Source organism: Atheta coriaria, unplaced genomic scaffold (assembly GCF_025399875.1).
Source record: "Atheta coriaria isolate IRGN ID8LTWV9N9 unplaced genomic scaffold, Caltech_Dcor_3.1 hic_scaffold_4_pilon, whole genome shotgun sequence".
In the NCBI taxonomy this organism is placed as follows: Eukaryota; Metazoa; Arthropoda; class Insecta; order Coleoptera; family Staphylinidae; genus Dalotia; species Dalotia coriaria.
The window spans coordinates 9823853-9848344 of record NW_027045446.1 but is presented as its reverse complement, the minus strand read 5'-3'; the positions used below and the strand labels follow the sequence as shown (position 1 = coordinate 9848344).

The window sequence follows — 24492 nt, the reverse complement described above, 5'->3', positions numbered from 1 at the left end:
GCGTGTGGTGCTGGTGTGCATTCCCGCCACTTCACTTTCAAGTGCAAGGATTAATTCGATCGCACACATTATTATCCCCTCGGATAAGTCGGCGATGGCCGATGTGGGCACACGGTAGAGTTGCATGCCCTCGCGCCGACATAATCTAATAGCAATATTAGATTGACATGGGGCGGACAATAGGCACTCGTGTACACTCGTGTCGTTGTCAATTAGACACGTGGCGGGAGCATCGTTTTGTATAAGGCGCATCTCTACTTGCAATGCAATTGCAATGCGCGTAATCCTGATGGAAAACAAACTAAGATTCACGCGAATGGAAGTAATTTGATGATAGGACTTGTTTGCGCGTGTGATAAGAGTGTCAGATGAAGTAGGCTTTGTGTTTTGGATTTTTGAAAGAGGATTTTAGTTATTAGTTGTGTAATTTATTCGAAATTTACGTTTTGTGGGAGATTTTTTGATAAATTTTGAAATTTGAAGTTTTTAAGGGCTTTGATTGTATTTTTAAAGATAACAGATATCAAATAATATTGATTACAGAACATAAATTTTATATTTTTTCGATTTCCAACTTTAAAACGCGTTTTTTACGGTTTTAAGACACAAAAAGTGATATTTTAACCACGGATTGCTAAAGTTGTGACTAAAGTACTTTTCTTACGGGTTTTAGTCACGGGTTGAAGCAATTGTCCAGTTTGAGTGAAAAACAAAACAACATTGCACGCTTAGATTAAGTTTTATTACGTTATTATCATTTGTATTGCGTTTCTCATATACACTTCGCAACTGTAGCAATGGGATTTTGAAAATTGCAAATGAAATTGCAAAATTGGCAATTTGGTGCCGTGTCAGGCATCACGCGCATCACAATTTCCTCCCTCGCCGCCACAATGACACGCTGACTACATCGTTGACGAGATGGCCGTTCAAATTTTGTCGAAAATTAATTTCGTCCGCACACCGCGCGAGCGCGTTGTATTATGCGCGTAATTAAAATTATCGAAACTCATTCCGCAGGCCGCCGAATTTGTACATTTCATTGCACATTTCGGGCGATGTTATTCGCGAGAGTCTATTAAAATCGATGTGGTCGGATGCGGTGCCAACGGCGACATGGGGTGGTAAAGGCCTAGTGACGTCATGGTGACCTTTTCGCGGGGTGCTGGTGCGGCTGGTGCAAGAACATTGCGGGGACCATCTGTCAGCCTAGTTAGCGAGAAGGGCATGCGAGCCCACCCTTGGCCCTCCGGCGCATCGGAATATAAATATGCCTGGATTCGATTCACGCGTGTCAGTTTCAATCAGCAATTTACGCTTGGCAAGCAAAGACGAAATTTACATAAAATGCAAAAACGTTTCCTGTTACTTTATTAACTACTAATAAATATTTAAAAAGAAAAATGATAATATTTTGTTGTTTTTGTATTGAATGTGTTATTTGAAGATCCACTTGAGTCACCCTTTAACTCACTTCAACTTTGGTCGCTTACCATCTGGGCTTGAAACAACAAATCCAGTGCGCAAATATTTACACTTTTTTTTTATTCATTCATTCATTGGAGATTTTTCTATTATGAAAATTGATTGCTGAAAATTGAGAAAAATAACACACATAGGTATAATCTGTACTTTAAAAATTTATTTCGCTGATATTTTCTTGAAATTTTAAATTTAAATAAAAACATAAAACAATTTAAAAGAAAACAAAAACATTTAAACACAAATTAAGCATACTTTACAATATATACACCGTAAATTGTAATAAAATTCTAAAGTAATTACATTTTCAATCATTTTTACAAGATACAGTCAAAATTTAAATATTAGTGATTTCGCAGTGGCGTAGCAACTTAAATCAGACCACAAAACATAAAAATATCAGGGTTGTAATTTAAAACAAAAAATCTGATGTAAACTGTTCTCAAATTAAAATTAAAAACAAAAAAATAAAAAATAAAGCAAAATTTTTACTTTTTTGTAAGTTTTTTATAACTTACCGGGTAGCTACGCCACTGTGACATCATAAAACTCGACAAAGTCTAATAATACAAAATTATATCGGTCTATTTGTTTGTTTTCATAATTATTCAATGTGTTTGCACTTGATGTTTAACTGTATGACATTAGACACAAAAATCTGTGCTAATTCCTTGCGTATTTATCTTGTTTACCTTTTAAATAGAATTTATTATAGCTTAGAATTTTTCATCGTATACTTGTTCGTTATTTGTGTCTCACTTTGTAACTTTGTTATCGTGTTGATTTTGAGGGAGATGATTTTATAGATTCAGACGATTTGCTGTGTGATTCAAGATACAATTAAATCGCGAAATGTATATACAGTATGTCGTTGATTAGCTAATTTAAACTTATATATTATCTTTAGTGATATGACAATGATGTCGAATTTATCATTAGAAAATAGAGACGTCGTTGTTGAGTAAACCTATTCGCGTGTGTTTGTTTTTCTTGTTTGTGTGTGTGTTTAAGTTATAAATCAACGAGTGATTAATTTTAAGCGTCACTCGTTTTTGTTTTTTTACTTTGTACATTCCTTACAATACGTTCGTCAAGACTCATTCGCTAAATATTAATTTTGCACGTTTTTTGCCTTAAATATTTATAAATATGTACACTTTTCAATTCAGTTTTTTATACAAAACTACAAATCTAAGTATATTACACATTGTGTTTGTTTATTTTCCCAAAAAAATTTGATCTCATTTCCGACGATTTTCTTGCGAATAAAACGATTAATAATTAGACTAAATTTCCCAGCTTAAAAGCGATATGTATTTTCGAGTGTCAAGATATGCCAAAGTGTGGTTGTTCATGTCGATTCGTTTCAGTAGAGCGTAGATCACAGATTTGATTCTTTTTTTTATTACAAGTGTTTAAGAATTGAGTTGAACTAGTTGAGATTTGGTGATAGTTACTAATCGTAGAAGAGTAATACTTTTTCGTCTTTGGTACGCGTTACGTGGTTCACACCGGATACATTGCACTGTTGACGACGGCGGGGTGCGTGGCGGTGGCGGCGGCGGCGTGCTCAGACGGTGGCGTGCCGCCGTCTGCGCTGCCGTCCGCATGGTGCTATTTCGTGCCGCCCACCAGCGTGCTGCCATAGCTCTGCGCGTTACACGTTGGCAGCGCGAACGGATTCATCGAGGCGAATGGTGATGACACTAAACCCATTCCTGTAACAAATTAGTAATTGATGAATTAGCAACCTGTGTAAAACAAGAAAAATTAATAAATCAATTGTAAATTTACCCCAACCGCATTTACCCGGGTTGTAAAAAGAAAAAAACTCGACGATAAAAAAGGGAAACCCTTGTTCCCTGTGCAAACCTACTTAGTTTTAAAAGCGGCGTCGTTTATGAAAACAAATGTAACGCAATTAGCCGCACAGCGCCGCGCAAATGAAAATGATAATAAAATAATATGCAAAAATATACTAACACTGCACGGCCAAGTGATGCCAGCCGGTGACGGGCTGGTGGTGAAAAAGCGCGGGAGCCGGCGGATGCGGATGCAATGCGTGCCCAGGCGCCCCCGGGGGCGGCGAACCGCGCACCACCGGCGCGAACGCGCTCTTCTCTTTCTCCGCTTTGGTCGCAGCCGCCGCCGCGCTAGATGCCGTGTGCTGATGGTGATGGTGTGTGCCAAAATAATTATGTACAGCTTCAGCCGATACTAAAAAAAGAAAAAAACAAAAAATTTTCGTTGTGTAAAACTAATGAAATATTAAATATAAACTAATGTTATGTAAAAAGTTACGTTGAAAAGTAGTTGAGCAAGAATAAAACTAGCTCTCATGTAAAATGCATGTAAAACAAGCCAAAATTGTAGCCGAAAAAATGCAAAAGAGAAAAATCGCTCGCGCGTGAATAAATTTTCATTTTTCTTGTCTTGTTTATCATTCCACATTTCCGAGTAGCGAGCGCGCAGAGCTTAGAATAAGGGTTGCTCATGCCAAAGTGCCCTCTAACGCGTTTACTGCCTCCCTTCCGCTGTCTATTTTTACTTGTTCGCATTTCCACACATTCCGCCACTATCCGCTACTAGACTACCCGCGTTTCTTTTTTCCAAAGCAATTTTCTACTTTTTCCTGCCTGCGAGGAGGGTGCATTTGAATAATGTAATATCTCTTACTCGGCGTAGAATTGAAGATGCCGCCGCCCGTGGCCGAAGGTGAGCCGGGCAGCATGCCGTTGCTGGTGGGCGTTGCGCCGCCGTAGCCGTTCATGCCGCCGCCGCCGCCGTAGGAGCCGCCGTTCGAGGAGTGCGGAGTTGAGGCGCTGGAACAGTAGCCGCCGCCACGCGGAGACACGCTGCTGCTCTGGGCTCGGCCGTACTCTTCTAAAAGAAAAACCCTACCGGTAACAATGTGACGTCAGTACACCACGCATATTGAAAGATTTGCAGGTGATGGTAAAACACCCTCCGATAAGGGTCAGACTACTGTGTTGCGTTTAAGATAAGGAAGGACAAGCACCTTCAGTCCACTGACCGTTTCCGCTCTCCTGCACGCTGACGGCCAGCTGACCCGTGTACGTGTTGAAGCTGGACGCCATACCATTCTGACCCATGGTTGGTGATCGTGGACCGGTTAGACCCAGTTGGTTGTTGCGGGGCATCGTGTATAACGCCTCGGCGAGATCTGCTGCTCGTTTTAAAATGATTTCCTATTTGAAAAAAACACAAAAATTTTTAAAAATAAAAAAAATGTTTTAAATCAATTTAATTACCTTTGGTAATTTTTCTGGGTCTCCCGGATGTCTGGGAATGAGTTTTTGTAGTCTTTGGAACCCATAATCAATCGTAGGTTCATTTAAAGCTGTTATAACAAAAAAATACTCAATATCTTTCAAAATTTTTGTAAAATTTTAATATTTACTTACAAACATATACAAATCGTCCAGGTGCACCCTTGCAAAATTGTTTGGATTTGTACGACAACGTAACCTCAACCACACCAGGTATGTGCCGTGGTGGAGTCTGGACCCGAATCGCATGCGGTGTGATCAACTCGCTCCAAACCAACATCGTGCCAAAAACAACTTGTAAACCGTCGAAAAAGTTGTCACCGACAATGATGACTGTGGAGCCGCCTGACGTCCATCCCTCCGAAGGACTGATGGCTTTTATACAGGGTGTTGCAACTGGTAAAGGTGGATAAAGACCTGATAACCAAATTGAAATTTATAAATGATGTTTAAATCTGTATGAACTTGTAAACTTCAGAATTTGCTTTCAAAATAAAATTAGGAAAAAATCTTAAGTTTTCCCTTCCTGCGCCACAATTTTGATTTTTCTCTGCTTGCTAGAAGATTAAGATAAGAAGAATAAAGTAGAACAAAGTGAGATATTAACAAAGTGAGGCATGGCGTGCCACGGCTCCGGATAATATACCACGCCGCCTCCGTCTGAGCCCGTGAAGCCCGATAGCGCAACCCTCCTTGCCGCCTTTCTTTTCTTTTCATGCCTCGCTATTCTTTACAAAATCTCGCGCTCGAGCGGGGGCGGCACGCCGTAATAAAGATAGACGAAGAACGCCGGAACGGTGAAAGTGAATAGGAAAGAAGATTAAAGGACTCCCTCGCTCGACGCCGGGCTGCCTTCCGCCGGTGGACCGAATCGGCAGCCAATTTCACAAAGTTTTGGCGGCGCGCCATGAGGCCCGCATACAAACGAGCGAGAGAGCAGCGGCGGCAGCAGCAGCACGGCGTAGGATTGAGCTGAGCCGACGCCGCGACGCATACCAATGAGCCGCATGATTTGTGGCTAATATCTCAACGGTGCCTTCACCGTTCCATCACGCCATGCACACCACGATGTCCGATTCCTGCCGCCCCACAAACGAATATAATTTTACTTTGTTTGAAAATTAAACTTAAAAAAAAATTCTGAGATCAAATTCTGAAGTTATTCAAGTTACATACATTGATTGATGTAATTTTCTCGATAAAATATAAAAAAGTGTAAAAAAGTGGTTGGGAAACATACTGTTGACATAAGTACCTTCGGCGGGGTCGAGACGTTTCGCGCGTCGCCCATGCTTGGAGTTGTTGTGGACGAACATGTTGTCCGAGATCGCAAGGAGCGGCCCGTCGACGGTCACTTGCGTCGCTATGACGACCTGCAACACAACGCCACCACGCGACATTAATAACGCCGAAGGAAAAAAAAACGCACACGCACGCAAGAAGAAGCTGGAGAAAGAAAGAAAGCAAGAAACGGCCATTTTGCGGTTCATAGAACGCGGCGGCGGCGGCGGCAGTGCATCGGAGACTCCTCCCCGGGGACGGCGGCCTCCCTAGGGAAAGAGCGCGCTCCCCTGCGATACACACGTTCCCATGGGAACGCCGCTCCGCGCCGCGATGACGGCCAGTAGGCGGCGGCGCTTCCACGCGTTCGATACCGGGTGCCAGAGTGAAATACGGTCATCGACCAAAAACTACGCACAATGTACACATCATGGCGCACTACAACCCCAAAGAAGACTTCATTAATTCCTCTGAATAAACAAAACAAATTCATCCTGAATTTATTTTTGGAATTTTTGAATTTTAATTGTTTCTGTTCAGAAAATTAAGTTTTTCCGGGGGTAACAAAATGTAACAAAACGGTCTCGGTTAGGCGGCGAAGCGTGCATCTAATGTAATCTCAGGGGCGCACCAATTATCCTGCGCGCCACGAGGGTGCGAAATTAGTCGCGACCTTGTACAAAACTTCGAACGCCTTGGAAGGCGCTCGCAGCGCGGCGGAACTGATTAAAAACGGGAACAGAAACGCGTCTTAAACACGGAGTGCAATTCCAAAAAGCGGAGCGAAATGAAAAGGGAAAGCAGGAGAGCGAGGCGAGGAGATATGGGACGTAACCGTTTCGAGATATGATTTTTGCACGATGGCGGCAGCGCGCCCGCCGTTACGTTTTATCATGCCATTCGCGTGGGCCGCATACAGTGTGTTTAGCACACACGCACAACACACAACTTTCGGGCATTCCCAATTACGTCGCCGGCAAGCGCTTCAAAACGAGCGCCGTTTATTTCAATTTCCATGCGAGACGCGAGCGATACGGATTTCCCGAAAAGGATAAAAAGATTTTATTTACTTTTTCAACTTAAAACACCAACTAAACTACAAAAAATCATATTATAGGTACTTACTTGGAATCTCCGCATGTCTCGTGGATTTCCAGCGTTCTTCAGGCAATTTTGGTTACACTTCAAGAAGAATTTTAAGAAAAATCTGCAACAAAAAACAAAATAAAATTGAAGAAGGAAATAAATCGCTTTTTGGTGGATATCTATTCGAGTCGAGTTAATTTGTAACAATGGTATTCGCACATCTTCCATTTCTTCCCCGGTAGCTCGGATGTTTGGATCGTTATCGCCCTCGACTCTCGACTTAAAGCGGAGTAATTTATCTTCGCGCAGTGTGCGCCACCGAATTAGAACCGCCCCGCAACGCGCCAAAAACTAACAGAATCAGCACATTATGCTCGTTTTTTCGCTCCTACAGCCAGAAAAACCAAAGAAAAAAAACTAATGTCTAGCAGTTTTACACCTACAAGCAATCCCGAAGGTCTATTTGCTCGGATGGCGAAATTCAAGGCAACGCCGTCGTATATTATGCACCACCTCGGCTGTCATCAATTAATAAAACCCATATCACGAGATCTTAATATTTGATGTAAGTTTCCATTACCTGAAAGTTTCCCTAGTAACTACAAGATGCGCAGAACGCACAAAATTTCCAGGAATATTTTACGGTTATCTATGTGCGTTAAAGCTATTTTGTGTCGTGATACGTGACGATACTTATGTATACAATTGGCATAATTTTAAGGTCCTTGCCAGGGACGGATATCGAGTGTAATCCGGTTATGATCTTCACTTTCCGGCCAGGAAGACCCTCTCTAGCCCGCGGCCAGCTGCTCTGCAGCATGCGCTTCTATTTATCTTTGGCCACGGCGACAACTCTTAGCATCCAGGACAACATAAGGCATGCGACAAACCCGTGCCCCTAAGGCGGTACGGACCACCGTAATAAGATAATGTCCTGCTCGCTTGCGTGCTCCTTGTCAAACTCAATTATTCATATCGTTGCATGGACGGATATCTATTTATCTATTTAGATTTTGTAAAATTTAGACTTTCACTCAATTTCATCCGTGACACTTTACGCATTATGAATCGCTTATAAATTAAGTTGAGTTGAACAAACTGTTTAAAGCAAACTCTCATCGGCGGGGGCGGCAGCGCTCGCTCGTCGAGCTTAATATAACTAACTTAACGCGGCGAGAACACGGGCGAGAACACGAAGCGAACAAGTTTAAGGAGTAAGGACACAACTCGTTCCGGCGTTCGCCCGCAACGTCTACGTGCAGGCAGCTGGGGGGCGGCGGACTCCCACACCTGCACGCGCACCGTAAAAATTTATTTACGTAGTTGCTTGGCGCGTCGACGCGACATTTTTTTTCTTCTGAATTTTTTTTAGTTAAATGTCAATAACTTGTAAGTTAATATTATTACTCATTGTAAATTTTGATACACGGGTTAATTATTGTCTTAGGAAACACCCGGTGGCGGCACAAAGAGTAGTAGTGGCTTCGTACGTTCTCGGCTCGTGTTCTCGCGTTTTGCCGTATCTCCCAGCGGTATTGACGACCGGCTGGCTGGCTGGCTGGCTGGTGTTCACTGGGGAGCAAGAAGAGTCAATACCGACCCGAGGGAGCCGCCGCCGTGCGTCCCACGGGATACACTGCGTTCCTCCTCGCACTCACAGAGAGTAGCAGTACACAAACGACGTGTTCATATACCTCTTGTTCGGGGAGCGCCACCCCTTGCCGCCGCCAATGCCCTTGACTAGAGTAGGTACAACATGCAAAACACGCTGATATTTTAATTCTAAACGCGGCATTTTCCCGTCTTAATTAAATGCAATTGCAACCATCAAAACTATTTCCATACATTTTAATTTTAATTTTTACAAAACAAAATTTTTTGTTACCAAAGAAGAAAATAAAATAAATACTAGCGAGTTGATCAGGTTTTCCGAACGAAGAAGTCTTCTCCTCTCTCTGAAAGTAGTCGGAAGAGTTCGCAGACATTAATTTTCAGGGATGAACGCGCTCGGGCTGTGAACTGACAAGTTTCTTATCCGTAGCAATCTGTTTCGTTCTTTTATTTCTGTCTTCGGCGCGCTGCGCGAGTGTGCGAAAAGGTAGGCGCCGCCGCACGGGATAGAATCGTCCTTCGTTCATTTTGTTCGATTTTCCGCAGCCATCGTGCGCATTATATTGGCATTGAAAAATGATATCGACCACTTCCTTCTTTCCCCTCCATTGGAGGACTCAGATGAGAATGAAAATCATCATGTGTGCACGCATGCAAAAAAAAAAACTTTAATAACCAAAGAATGTTTTGTTTCTGTTCGTAGATTTTTTTTTCCGGAATGAAATGAAGCAATAAAACAATCACTCAGTTGACGAAGTAATACACAGCACGCACGGATGACAGATTTATGAAGTGTCGAAGCAATCGGCGGTCGTTTTACGCCAACAAAAATTCCAGATAAATCTGTTGAGAATTATCGCACGTCACACATGATGGTCATGTTTGTCAATAAAATTGATACTATTTTTAAGCGCATTCGAATGTCCAGAGCTGCAGGCATCGATTTGTAATCGAAGCCGAATGTGCGCCCGACGATAACATAATCATCGGCCGGACTCGGACTGGTAATTAACTCCAATTAATTTATAGTAAGCGCTTTGGACGTTTTCGAAAACAGCGAAACACTATAAACTCGGCATTAATGCAGTGCATCCAAAGCACCAGTGCAAGCGAGACGATCAATCGTTTAAATAATCAAGTCAAGTGCCGTTTACGTACGAATGCACTTCAATCATTTTACGGCAAGTCGATATGGTAATTTCGCATATTGACCATGACGCTGGTCCTTAAACACGCTTGCACAACCATTACCATATTGATACGCTTGTGTCGAACATTTGTTGGGTTTATTTTAGTGTTTCAGCACGCTCAGCAGTCGCACACCCTCGAAAATCGGCGCAATTTGGGGACACAGCACCAAAACCGCCCACTATTAATAGAAACATCTAAATGCAAGACGTTTCACCAGAATAACGTCGAGACAGACCCAATGAACAAGAATAAAATTAATCTGATGACTTTACTTTACTTTTAGATGATTAATAAAAAATACCCTACATGATTAATCATTAATCAGAAGCGAAAAAAAAAACGTATGCACTTGTGCATTATGCTGTTGTCCTAATGACGATTCCGTGTAATTAGAGATCTACTTTACGTAATGGCATAAATGGCACAAAACAACACGGACACGCCAGCCTAGATGGTGTGTTAGATGGACACGACATGCACATCTGCCGGGCCAACAACGCCAGAAAGACGAAGAAGTCACGCGATGTGCGAAGGCCACCTTGTTGGAGAGGATATTTATGAATGTAATTAATAAGTCAAAAGCTCACATGTGGAGTACACATGAATTAACACTGGATTAAAATGTGAAATATGCGAACAATTCACGAATATACAATTCTAGAATTATCTTGAAGATTCTTTGGGAGAATTTAAAGCTGATTGTTTGTGTTTATCTGATTGTTGCTGACACCAAAACAGCGGAACAAGAAACAGAGGAAAACGCACGGAATTCTTGAGTCGCATTCTCCAGGGAGGCTGTGATTAGGTCCTCGAGGATATAAGATGTTGGCACCTACACACAGACAAGAAGATAAAACGACGTACAATTACCTTGAGCAAGTGTTATCTGATCGAAAAACACATCGGAAATAGTAGTAAACGAAATGATTTCACATTTGATCATTAATGATATGTAATCTTGGCAACATATGGTTGGGAAATGCATGAATAAGTGCTTCTAATCGTGCGGTGGTAAACCTTTTAGTTTCATTAACTACGCTTCTCGCACAGGCCTTGAAAATTGATTAAAATAATGTAGGTATACATGCGAGCCGCGGTGAGCGAGGCACGAAAACAGTTTCCTAGCAGTTTTCCTCGGAAAACTCTGCATCACGTCGCACGCGGATAATGTAATCAATCAAATCAATTTGCAAATGAGTTTAGCTCCGAGTCTCCTCCGAGTGACATGGATAGCTGAACCCTCGTCCGACAATTCGAGATAAAATACGTGCTTGCGCTTAAGCGAGTGCACTCCGGGTCCGAAACAACAATTTAATCGGCGTTGGAGTGAATTGTTTAGGGGGTGACAATATCCTAGATTTACTTCTAGCCCAGCAGCTCTCTTTCCGATTATTCACGCCTCATTAAACGATGTTTTCGACCCTTTTTCGTGTACCTACCTACGCCGCTCAATTGGATTCCTGTCTTTGCGTTTGTGTTTGCGTTCCGCGACAATAACAATTTGTTGCGTGTGGCGTAATTAAGTTTCAATTACGCGCTCGGATGATGCGATGCACTCGGATCGATGAAAATTCAATGGGGCATTTATCGCATCGCGCACACCGCTGCTGGATACACAACAACATATCATAAAGCACGAGTTGACAAATGCCCGCAAACGTGGTCGCGCTGGTATCCTTATGGTCGCACAAACGCGGCTTTTATTGTTGCGCGCGCGCGCCTGAAATGGGCAGCGCTGTCGTGCGGTTTTAATTATTCCGCGCGCTCAACTACCGCCAGCCGACAATGTCGGACCGGAGCGGCTAAGTACTGACTAAGGACCGACGTTTTAATAATTCATTTAGTGAGCGGACCGTTTAGCGCAGTCGACGCCGAGATAATCGTCGATTAAATAACGCTGCCTTTTATGTTACACACTACCAGCTTCACAGACAAACACGGCGGTCTAATTTAAGTATACACTAGAATTATATAACTTTTTATTTACCGCCTTTGATTCAAAAGTCTTAAAGATAGAAATCTTATAAACCATATTGGAATGTTCACAATTCACAATTTTTTTTTTGGATTAAATTTGAACATCTGGTTTCTGATGCGTTCGTTTCTAATACGTAGTTAGAGAATCAGTTCCCGTGTGCATATTGAGGATGGAATTGATGGGAAGATGATTTGATAATCGCGTCCTGCCCAGGCCTAGATTCAATCAGTCACAATCAATAGGCAAACGCGCATCGCACACGAAATTTCGAACGCGTGGTCACAATGCGAACGATGATGATGAATGCGCGCACGCGAAACACACGCCGCCCCCGCTTGTGCTTACCGGCTTGTGTGCCAAAGCAAAGCAGCTTTGTTACGATTGTGTCGAATGAGGATTGTTGCAAAATATACAGACCCGTACTAACCATCAAATAACTCTTAAAAATAAAAATTAATTTTTCGCCAAAAAACGTCTTAAAATTGCTTTGAATTTTTTTATTTTTTGTCTTTAATTTGAGTTTAAGTTTATACATGAATATTTCTTAGTGCGGGCCTGTAATGTTGATGCGTACAGGTACAATTTCCGCTTTAGTTAGGCGGCGGCATGAATGAGTTATTTAGCCCTTGATTGCACACAAATGTCGACAACTCGACGTGGGCCGAGGGCGGCGGGAGTAAATGTGAACATTGTATGTGCGAATATGACCGAATATGACCGTGATGACGTGACGAATTTACACGCTGATACAGCTCGTCCGCACAGTGTCCATCCGCATTTGGTCGACCCTTTCAAAAATGCGAATAAAACGGAACGGTGCGCGACATAAAAATTTATTTAATTGCATTGCTCGTGCCATCGCCGCCGACAAAAAAATATATTGGACCATAAACTTTAACCATTTTGTCGGGGGCGGCAAATTTAAGTTTTTGTTAGTTTTTCACGCCGAAAAGTGCGTTTTCAAGAGACTACGAGAGGTGGAAACACAAGAAGCATGGTGTGTTGGGGTGCTTGAGGGGTGTTTTTTGACTGTGGTGGCGCGCGGGGCCCTCTTCAGTCACCATGGCAACACAGCACACTGCGCGAGAACCTGGTGAACATAAATCGCCTTCGCGTCCGGACCGGGGAGCTTCCTGTCCCGAAATGGCCGACTTGAACTCCACTGCGAATGCATTCGGACTGACTTCCAGACTCTTTACACATGTGACTTCAACTTGAAAGTGTGAAATCTCATCTCGTCACTCTCCACGCCTCGTAATCGGATACTTAAGTGGCATTTACATGCGTACCAAACTAATGCGCTAATGGTGTTGAAATATTTCAGATTTTAAAGTGGTCGGAAGTAATTTGTGTTGTACTAATAACATTCTAATGCCTAACACATTTTTAAACCACTTAAGTTAAAATTCTAAACATTTTAATTCATTTCGTTGTTTGAGAATAATTTCTGGACACTTTTGGAACTATATCCAAGGGTAGATAAAATTGAGCAGACTTTATGCGCTTAGGGTTGCAGAGAAATGCGATACGCGTTCAAGGAAAGGTTGATCGCGTCAGGACTAGTCAAGGAAAGTCCATTGCAATTTTCTTCCCGCTGGCGCACAGAGTCCGTTGTGTGTATCGCTGATAGCAGCAGCCGAGTGCTACAAAATGGTCTCCCCCGGGAGAGCAGATAGTAGGGCCGGGCTCGTTCGGAGGCATCTTGCGGCCGCCTACGAGTGCCAACAATCGCGACATTTGTGTATTAGAACCCGACCAGAAAACCATCAAAAACAGTCAAAAAACGCCGAAGGGGCCGGAGACAATCAACAAATTTTTGCGACCTGATCGGAAATTGTGCTGAATAACAAAACATCCCCCAGTCGTCCAACATAATGGCTGTCGTCGTGTAAACTTTTTCACGCTTCGGTAATTTCTGTCAAAGTTTATTTTTATTTCAGACGTTTTCGTCGCGCTGTGAATCGATTCCACTGGTGACTGAACAAAGAACTAGTTTGCTTCTAGTTTTGGTGGCTGCGCCACTGTTGTTCTATTGTGGTCAGCCAATATACGCAACAAAAGAACGTATTGTTTTACGTCTTTGATTAGCCACCGATTCAATTCGCTTCTATTCAGCGTATGTACGAGTACTCGAACGTCACGTGGCGTTTGCAGCAAACACAAATAAAACTCGTTAACTTTTACTTAACTTCAGCCCCGGAAGCTAATCGCTAATAGAAAATATTATCCCGCACCAGATGCAATTCAATTATGCTTAGTACGAACGAAAAAGTAACTTATCAAGCTCCCGGAAAGAACAAAACGCATGCACGTGTCACGGGAGAGAATGCCACGTGCCGCGCACGCGATGCACACAATCGCAAACAGTGGGCTGGAGCAATTTGCAATTGGTTACATGATACCAGCACAATCAATCCGCAAATTCCAAAATTTTTTTCAAAAAAAAAAACTTACCTGTCTATTATCACAGGATCTGATGGTGTCTCGTTTCGGTTCCCACAACTTTTTTTGTCACAGCATCGACTAAACCGGGAACAGACAAAAACAGAGATTGTTAATACCATATTAGGACCATCAGTAGATTTGTGGAAAACGTAAGAGAATTTTCATTTCATGCCATATGAAGCTCCGTTGGACTGGCGGAGGCGGCAGGGGACGATGACAGACTCCCTGGAGACTTAACTCCTCCCTTCGCTCGGCCTCCGACTTGCTTCTCCCTTCAAGTCATAAAGACTCAACGCAGAGAAGCAAGATATTTAGGGAAACGCGTGACTATGACTACATTCTTTTATTTCCATCATCCCCCAATTCAAAATTTGTGTGTTTGCTTACCTGCACATGATTTCGTGCGTTAGCAGCACTCGACACATTTCCGGATTCTTATCTTGTCCTTCATACACGATCGCCTGCAACAAAAAATTAATTATTCTGAGTAAACAAACGTTGTAAAACTGTTATATTATACTTAATTATCCCGAATGTTTTTCGGGGGTATAGACAAGTGTAAATACAAGGTGGTTTTATGTCTGTACACTCCTTGGGACAAAGAATGTTATCAGTAATTTAGATTTTTGTGTATTTTTGTGGGCCACAGACAAAACAAACACAAATAACATGATGAGTTATTACACCCTGTGTAAATATATTATTGTTTTTTATGGATTTGAGTGTCGAAACCCTAAAATCAATTTTTTTCCAACCTAACCCCTTAAATCCCATGTAGTTTTATTAATGCCAGGTTCAGCTGGTTGTCGAACACAAACTAGTCATCAATGAGCATAGAATAACCCCACTTGCAAGGCTTGTATAATTACCGGACTTACCCTCGCGGCATGGGGGGGCCCTTTCGACGTAATCCGGCTATTTTGGCTTTCTGTTTTCGCCCCTGCTGCATAGTTGGCGAAGGAGGCAAAGCGCCCCGCAAAACCCACGGATTAAGGTGCTTTCGGGGCTCGCGCTCGCTTCGGGAGCAGTTGATAGATTTTTGTTTAATTGAATATGTAACGCACCAAGTCCTGGAAAGCCGTGGTGGGTCCCGGCGTACTGTCGGAGGGATCAAGCACGGCTTACTGGACATTGAGCAACATGTGTTCCGCCGGATAAAAGCCTTGTATAAACTTGCAGTGTTTTTTGGCCACAGAACCAAAAGAACAACAAAACGCGTCAAATTTTTGCTTGAATGAATAAAATCAAAGCATGTAAATGAAGCATGAAATGTGTCTTCCCATGAGGTTGACTCTGAAGTCTTTCCAAGGAAATAATAAGAAGTTTTGCAGGTGATGAACTTTACGGCGAAGAAAGTTGGCGGTGATCCCCGAAGGTGCGTCCTCCAGAGGATTTTCGACGCGCTTGTTCGATCACTTTGAATCATTCCCTCGGGAATTATACGCCTTATCACTTTTAGCGAGCGCGCGAACAATTAAAAATAAAACGAATTAAAAACATTTGTGCGTTTATCATATACACGTTGAATATTTATATCGATGCCCTTTTCCCTCCGGGGCGGCGACAATAAAAGAACACGTCGCGTGGTCGTATTTCAATGATAAGGATTTGAAATTCGATGCGGCGCGTGTGCAATAGGGGTGGGCGCACTTTTTGCCAACTACATTTTGTTTAATTGCTCATTGCGCGCGGAACCGGTTGTGCTTTGTGAAATCAGTAATTCATTTCCGTCCGCTTTGTGCGCTTTATTTCGCGCGGGGCGATAAGTTAGCGCGGGGCAATTGGATGCGTTATGCGGTACGCCGCCGCCGCTGCCGCCGACGCCGTCGCGCACCCTGCATGCATTTTACAAGCGAGTTTTATCTCGCCTGCTGCGTTTTGCTGGAGAGCAAAGTGCGCCCGCGATCGTTATGAAGGCATAACTGCACTGGCGGTTATCTGGTTATCTGTTACGACAACTTTATTAGTACGTGGATGAGCAACAAACGCATATAAACATGAATAAACAATTAATAAGCGAAGTGATCAAGTCACGTTGTTATAAGCAACCAAAACAACTCAAAAATGTTTTTTATTTTGAACTTAACCTGATATTTAAGATCACGTTGAGTTAGGCAACCAAATCAACTCAAAAATATTTTTTATTTTGAATTTAACTTGATTATAACGCAATATTTTCTAATTTTCTGTTACAATAACTTTATTAGCACGTATATAAACATAAATAAACAATTAATAAGCAAAATGATCAAGTTATGTTGTAGTAGGCAACCAAAACAACTCAAAAATATTTTTTATTTTGAACTTAACCTGATGTTTATGGTCATGTTATGTTAGGCAACCAAATCAACTCAAAAATATTTTTTATTTTGAATTTAACCTGACTTTAATGCAATTTTATCTGATTTTCTGTTACGATAACTTTATTAGTACGTAAATATACATAAATAAATAATTAATAAGCAAAATATTCAAGTTATGTCTTGATAGGCAGCCAAAACAACTCAAAAATGTTTTTTCTTTAAAATTTAACCTGATAGTTATGCTGATGTCTTGATAGGCAACCAAACCAACACGAAAATACCCCCAACCTGATTTAAAACACGTAGTGATATATAAAATTTCGTATATAAAAGAAATCCGAAACTTATTACCATCCACCACCAATTATTACGGATTTATTGCTTGCGGTGCGCGTAATTCAGGACGCACGGTGGCAGGCAGGTGCCAGGATAACCGCAGGATACGTTACGCCGGCAGGTAATAATTAATGCGGGCACATTTCGCTTACATCGTGTTTATTTTACACTTATGAGCCGGCACCTCGACGTTGGCGGTGTCGGTGTCTTCACCAGACGCGGTGGCGGGTAATAAGCATGAAGGAAACACGCCGTGCGCAAATTAAATATCATCGTAACGCGTAACAAATTTAATAAAGCGCCGCGCGCGGTGTGCAAAAGAGCAACAATTAGCGAAGGAATAAAAATTTCAGCCGTAATGTAATTTCTCGCTCCCTCGTTCCGCTATACCTCGAGGCAACGGCAGCGGAGGCAGCGGAGGCGGCGGCAGCGGAGGCAGAACCATTATAAATACGTCTGTGCCGTTTCCGGACGCAATTTCCCCTCACTCGTTATCCGCAGCTTCAGTCTCGGACAGTTTTAAAAATTCGCTGCACTTTCAGTCTCGTTAAAATTACATTAAAACGCGCGCGACGTGATATCAGCGAGGTTTACATCTTTTCTAATTGCGCACATGATACACATGCATTTTTTATGCGTGTTTCTAACTCTGACAGACAAATAAATAAATAAATATTATTTCTGCAAGTTTTTGTTATCAATTAAAAATCGTGAATAATTCAATGCGTGCTTCTCATATTGGAAGGCAGTTGTGCATCGATATTGTATGAAGCACTCCGGGGGCGGCACACACAATAAAAACACTAATGCGTTATTTAAATGCATTTGTATGGCGCGTGAGCGCGGCGCTGGGCATCAATATACTTTTGAATTTTCGGGGGCGTTAATTCGAATGCCGCCACCGGCGGCGGCAGCGGGCGCGTTCGCTCATGATCCGGCATTAAAGTTTTATCGGCCGCTCGCATCATTACATCGTCGTGCGCCGGGCGGCGAACACAATTGCGCGCCGTTTGTTAATCTCGTCCATTATGCATTCTCGCAACGAGCGCGCAGGTAAAGCGTTATTGCGCATCGACTGCAATAAACTGCAACAAACTAGCTCAACGTCTCGTCGTATTCATATTATCATATTATCAACACCTAATTATTTCCTATGTGCTAATTATCTCTTTAAAACGTTAAAATTTAAAAACTTGAAATTTTTTTTTTTTTTTTTGATTTGGAAATAAATAATCTGTTTGTGTTTCCCATGATACGAGTAATACAATAGTAAATTTATCGTATATTACGAGCGTTTAACACGAAAAGATTATGAAAGATTTTAGCATGAAAACGCAATATTTCAAGATTTGCGCAATATCTGCGCGTGCGGATCACCCTCCAACGCTCGTTACCGGGGACCCTGGCTTTTCGGCTCCGGTTTGTTTATAGATCGGCTAAAAGGTTCGTGATAAAGTCTTAATGGTAGGGTACGCATCTGCATCCCACATGCGGACGCGTGGCGCGCACGTGGAACGCACCATTGTATCACATCCGATTACGTTAAACATGTTTACTTAAGAAAAAAATTAAAATAACAAAAAAATAAATTACCTGCTTGGTGACCGAATCGATGAGACGCACGAAGATGTCCTGCTCCTGTCGCACACCTACGAACATAATTGAAACAATCGTTAAACAAGTCTGCAGCACGTCTGCGCCAAGTTTGAATCATTAACATGATAATGCAAACTGAAAGCCAGCAAGAAACTTTGCGCACGTCCATTTCAAGGACCACTAGATACGTCTATGATATCAAGTTTGGGTGTTGCCAAAATAAAGGACCATTGTAAGACGACGGAACTTTCACGGCGATAAGATAAGAATAAAGGAAACAAGGGTGCTTCTAAACCGGAAGTAGTAATAATGTTTTTTTTTTGTTGTTTTGGGTAATCTTCATCGTGTTTGTGTTCCCAGGCATTTTTTCAAAAGTGCGGTGCGTCACATCTGCTCGCGCTCAAATTAAGCGCGTCGCGCGCGCTGAAAAACAATCGCCGCGCCAAGTTTGGTCGATCTGATTGACTGGTCGGATTAATTATAGGCCTAATTAAAAGAGCGTCAGCTACGCAGAAGCGCTAGCCGCGTACTTGTCATTCCGTCGACGTGCTCTCGCGCCTGCTACCATATCGAGCACGCCGTTCGCGCACTAAAAGTGTAAATAGCGTTTTTCGCTCGTCGACGCAAAAGGTCATAATGCGTCCGAACAGCCGCTTGTCGGCGTGCTTCAATTGATTTCAACCTACGCCTATTGATAAGCTGAGTACGGAGGCAAGAAATTTGCCGCAACCGCTAAACTAATTAATTAATTACGCGCGTTTGGCATAAAGTCCATCAGCGGAAGACGACCACGACCGCACGCTTGTGTTTCGGTAATAATCTACTACCAACAGCGTTCCAAGGGTTTAGAGAGAACCGACGGAGGAAATAAATTAGACTGAGGTTGTGTGTGGTGCCGGCAAGTCGGAGCTAAGATAAAGGGATGGTCATCTTGTGGGATTTGAGGGATTCGCGGGACGTGCGGCTTTGCAAGTTTTCGGACTTTTGGTTTATGCGGTTGGGAAAACTTACCGTTGGCGTACAACAGTTGCAATCTGTACTGGATACCGTTGTTGGTTTTCTGCCCATCGGCTTCCTGCAAAACAAAAGCGAGAAAAAAATTAACCTAAATGTTTCATTGTAGTGTGTTGCAACCCCCGGCGAAATATGAATGAGTTGCGAGAAATTTGCCAAAAAGGGTTCGGATGATAAATGTTCAAACCGACGCGTTCCCTAATCTTCCGCATCGCCGCGAACACAATTACATTCAGACCTTTCTTCTCTACCTTCAGTGTTCAGCGTTTATTTCTAAACAATACAGTTTGTTATCAAAAATTTATTTTTTGAATAAAAAAAAATTTTTTTGCTGAAAATTTAATAAATTTGGTAAAATTTTTATTTTTTCAAGTGTTTTGAAGCAAAACCAAAACAATTTCTAAAAAACTTCGAGCTTAATTCGTCCGAGGTGAGTTTCTACGTCGGTTGAGGGGCGAAATTTATATAAATGGCTTCGTTAAACGCCGCCACGCGTCCGTTTCGCTTTAAATTCACGTAACAGGTAGCGCTACGGCCTCCACAATTCAACACACCGGCCCGAGAAAGCACAAAACGCGCATCAAACTTTTCGCTAAACTGTGTAAACATTGCAAGCGTTTTGCGCAAACAACAATTTAAATAAAATTTATTTCCACGTGCGAAATTACGTAAATTACACTTACAAAGTAAATAAAAAAGTTATCACTTAGCAAATTGTCTAGGAGAGTATCACAAGCAATAATAATTACATGCGATCGTCTTGCAGGCGCAATTAAAGATCGAAAACGCTGATATCAGTCTGGAAGACATTTAATCAAGCGTAATAGAGTTGGCTAGGTGCATTTTTAGCACGCACGCTTGTTTGCCGTGCATTGATACACATTGATAAAGTAATTTGTGTAATTACCGCCTTGTGTACTCGTACGTGCAGTACATGTGTCACGTGCTGCGACACGTTTTTCATTATAATTATTTAATTTAAGACAACATACGAGTTCTTAGAACTTGAAATATTTATTTTTTAACTAGCTTTAACCCGCGGCTTCGCTCGCGAATATCTAAAATAATGAAGTTGCTTCCGTACGCGTCTGTAGTCACAGAAGAAGTAACAATAAAGTAGAATGGCGGGAAGTTTAAAATGGCTGAAAGTATAGTCTATGGAAGTATAGTGTACAGTCTCCATAGTGTAGTCAATTGGATTTGATGTTGACGTAGCTGTCGGTAGTACAGTGTGATAATACAGTGTGATGGTACTATAGTACTTAGGTTTGAGCTTCATTGCTGGAATGCTAGATGGCGTTAAAGTAGTCAAATAACCAGATGCAGCGGTATTATTGACTAAACAATTTCTTTATTTTATTTAAAAAATAATTGTTTTTATTAAATAAAAAGTAGCCTATAACCTTTCGGGGACCACTAAGAATATGTGTACAAATTTTCATGATGATCTGTTAAGTAGTTTTTGCGTGAAAGCGTAACAAACATCAGGACATTCGCATTTATAATATTAGTAGGGATTTAATTTTTATTTACCTGATCTTTTTCGATGAATCCAATGAATGCAGTGCGTTCGATTTCTATCGGTTGACCTGCACGATCGTACAAAGCAATCACAAAGTGGAAGAAGTTGGATTTGCGTAGATTACTAGGTGGTTGCTTTTCAAAGTGCGCTCGTCCAACACCAATCCTGTAAAATAAAAAAATAAATTTTTTTATAAAATTTTTTTTTGTGGGAATAAAAAGTAATATTGCTAATATGTCTATGAACATTTTGATCCTCTTCGTCACCCAATATTGCGTGCGTATAGACACATTTTATTGTCTTGCTCGTAAAAAATCATAAAATCGTCTTCAATATCACCAGCGCTACCGTAGCGTATGTGTACAGTGGGTAGTATAAGCATCATCAAATTGTTTGGATGTTTTATGCATAAATTTGCAATAAATATCGACTCGTTGTAAATTCGTAGGTATTATGTGTGTGTATTATGTTTTTGGAAAGAGAGAGAATTACGATGCTCAGCCAACCCTTCGGAAGCTACTACTACTCGGGGGTAGCTCGAGGCGCAGGTGCTTTATCAGGGACGTATTACGGCCGCTGCTATCGATTGCACATATCAATAAATTGCATTATCGACTCGGCTCGTGTCTATTACCATGTCTCAAAATACAAAAACACTAAAAATGAAAAAATTCAACAGAAAATTAATTTATATTTGCTTGGCAGTTATTAAGCGAGCGTTAATCTGTTAATTTGTTCGCGGTTGTCGGTTATTAATTGAGTCATGTCGGCGCGCGTCATTCAGTCATTCCGCAGCTCATCACTCAAGTGTTTCAACTTTCGACTTCTCCGCGTTTCCTTTTCGCGTTCGGTTTCGCTGTTCCTGTCTTATTGCATCATGAGAACCTGTTCTGCTACTTGAATTCTACACGTAAAAAATTTAATACAAAACAAAATTTTTAAGTAAAAAATAAAAAAAACTTTTTGTGTTGTTAATTTTTATTAGGTATACCTAAATACCACATATCAAGTGGGCTGTTTGGATGAACGACAAACATTTAGGAAACGATGTGCTCGTGACTGCGGCGACGGCACAAGTCAGAAGGGCGGTTGACTGCCGCCTGCCAACGGGCGGCGAGTAAGTAGTTAAGTGAACAGGCTGCTAATTAGATTTCTGGCCCGCATTGGCGGCGGCGACCGCATCATTAAAAGCCCTCGCTCGACATCTCCACTGCTCCACAGCCGCCTGCCGCCTCCGAGCGAACGAGCAGTCAACGACAGTTAATAATTAGTCGGGCGCGTAATTGACATCAGTTTAGATTAAGCGAGCCGCATCAACAACACAAAAGTGAAAATATCCACACACACACACAAAAAAAATTAAATCAAAATCTGGTTGAAAATGATTATTTTTGATTTATGGCACATGACACCCCCTTAATGGGTCCAGAAATGGGCAATTTATTCGCTCATTATTTCTAACGACCGTTGTAGTAGTAGTTAGGTGATTTTATACAACTTACCCTGTTTGATCGGGTACGGTGGGTTGCATCCATGCTCTCGTTGTGGTGATGGGTTCCTCTTTGAGTGAGGGTCCACGCGGTTGATGATGATGATGCAGCCCGCCGGCATCCTGATGATGGTGCAACCCGAACATGAGTCCGGCGCCGGTGGCGGCCACGCGCGGCCCGCCGGTACCCGGATACAACTTGCGGCCCCACGCCACCGGGTCCAGTTCGGGCGCCGGCAGCGAAAGCGCCGGCCACGGGGACGCCGTCGGATAGCCGCCGCCTCCGCCTGCGCCGCCGCGCTCCGTCGGTGCGCTCTCGTCGGACCGCGTCTTGAAGCTTTTACACTTTCACACTGCGCGAACAACAAACACACTCGCGCGCGTCTTCAAAACCTCGAAATTAAAATTTCTATTCGTTGGTAAAATTGTCCTCTGGATACACGCAAATCGACCTTGGGGGGTCGAAGGTGATTGCGACTTGTGGGATTAGCAAGTCGCGTGAGATGTGTGTCTCATTGCGAGTCCGCGCGTCGTCCCCAGAGCGGATATCAGCGTGTGTATGCGCCGCGCGACGAGAGACCACTTGCCGACACAAGCGGATAAACGCGACTGGACCGACTTGTGGGACAGTTGATAAGCATCGAATGTGCGGGCCGCACGACGCGCCGCGAGTGTGCCGACCTCTCGGGGGTGGAGTGCTCTCTCTCTGCCCGGAGAGATCATCCCAAGGGCCACTCCCCCGGAGACCCTTTGCGGAAGGGTCGGTCGACGGGCGGAGCACAACATGACTCCGGCTCCAATCCGATGGGATTTCGACTCAAACCCACAACCAATACGCTGTTGAATTCCTGCTCACAACCACGCCTTCCAACATAGTGGGGGCGGCTGGTTATGGGAGAGGGGAGTGCGACGGGCGGCGGAAACAAGCTCCATCGGTGACGGTCTCTAGTGGCAGCGGTAACAACCTTGCGTCGCAGGCCAGCAGGAGGTGAAACTGAGGTAAAACATTCAGTAGCAATCTATGTTCGCATCCGCCGAAGATACTTTTAAACTCCTTGCAGATGCTGACGAATAAATTAGCGGAAAGAATTAAATATGCGCCAAGTCCAATTTGCATCATTAGACTTTATCTGCATTTTCTTCAAGTTTTACGAGCGATATAAATTTGTTTAATTGCTTCCACTTCTTTTACTCCTACTTGGAGTTGAAATTCAAATGCTAATTGCTTGTCGAAGTTAATTCCAAGTTGATTGGTGGATAACCAAATGGCTAGATTTAGATTTAAAGCAGGAAGTATCGAGATGCAGACAACAAACGTCAGACGGATTTCGACGTTATTGCGGTAGACTTGCGGCAGCATAATCAACCCGGTTGAGAGTGGTGGATCCTGTCGAGCCGGCAGGAACTCCCTGGCCTACTTGCCCAATCCATCACTATTCGCTAGTAACACTTCCAACCTTTCTAACACTTCCTATATTATTTTATTTTTTTTGCGCGGGAAAATTTTTTTTTGCAAAGTCGCAAATTAAAATCACCAGGGACGTTTCTTAACGAACCTCGCCGTGGTGAAAATTTGCATTCGGCATTTTTATTTATTCCTTTGGAGCACACAGAGCAGAGCACATCAAGTCTCATCAGCATTTCCATATCAATTTTTATTTCGTTTCGAGCATTATTTTTGATTTTCGCTTTATAATGCGCTGTAAGGGATTACTGGCAGCCGGGTGCAAATAAAAGCATTTCTATTTGTGTGTGCACATTCTCGTAGAAGAAGCAGGAGAAGCCGAAAAAAAAACCGAGGGATCTAATCTAAATTTAAATGCCCTCCCAATGGAATTTACATAAATCACAAACTCGAGAGTTTCGAG

General features: G+C 42.5%; 1 protein-coding gene across 7 annotated transcripts; it reads right to left on the bottom strand.

Annotated features, from left to right (window-relative positions):
• Nucleotides 1–1910: 1910 nt before the first annotated feature.
• kn (EBF transcription factor knot) lies at nucleotides 1911–23223 on the bottom strand. Of its 7 annotated transcripts, none has more exons than XM_065301348.1 (14): nucleotides 22638–23223; nucleotides 21147–21300; nucleotides 19611–19674; nucleotides 18597–18652; nucleotides 14752–14825; nucleotides 14374–14442; nucleotides 7179–7260; nucleotides 6028–6145; nucleotides 4908–5189; nucleotides 4755–4843; nucleotides 4502–4691; nucleotides 4159–4365; nucleotides 3466–3699; nucleotides 1911–3200 (listed from the first exon to the last, which is right to left on the bottom strand). In XM_065301348.1, coding segments are annotated over exons 1-14 (1755 nt in total). In that variant the 5' UTR covers nucleotides 22772–23223; the 3' UTR covers nucleotides 1911–3198. The 7 variants fall into 7 exon arrangements, with proteins under 7 accessions (XP_065157420.1, XP_065157418.1, XP_065157419.1 ...); XM_065301346.1 differs by having other exon boundaries at nucleotides 1912–3200; nucleotides 6013–6145; XM_065301347.1 differs by having other exon boundaries at nucleotides 1912–3200; nucleotides 4517–4691; nucleotides 6013–6145.
• Between the last annotated feature and the right edge of the window lie 1269 nt (nucleotides 23224–24492).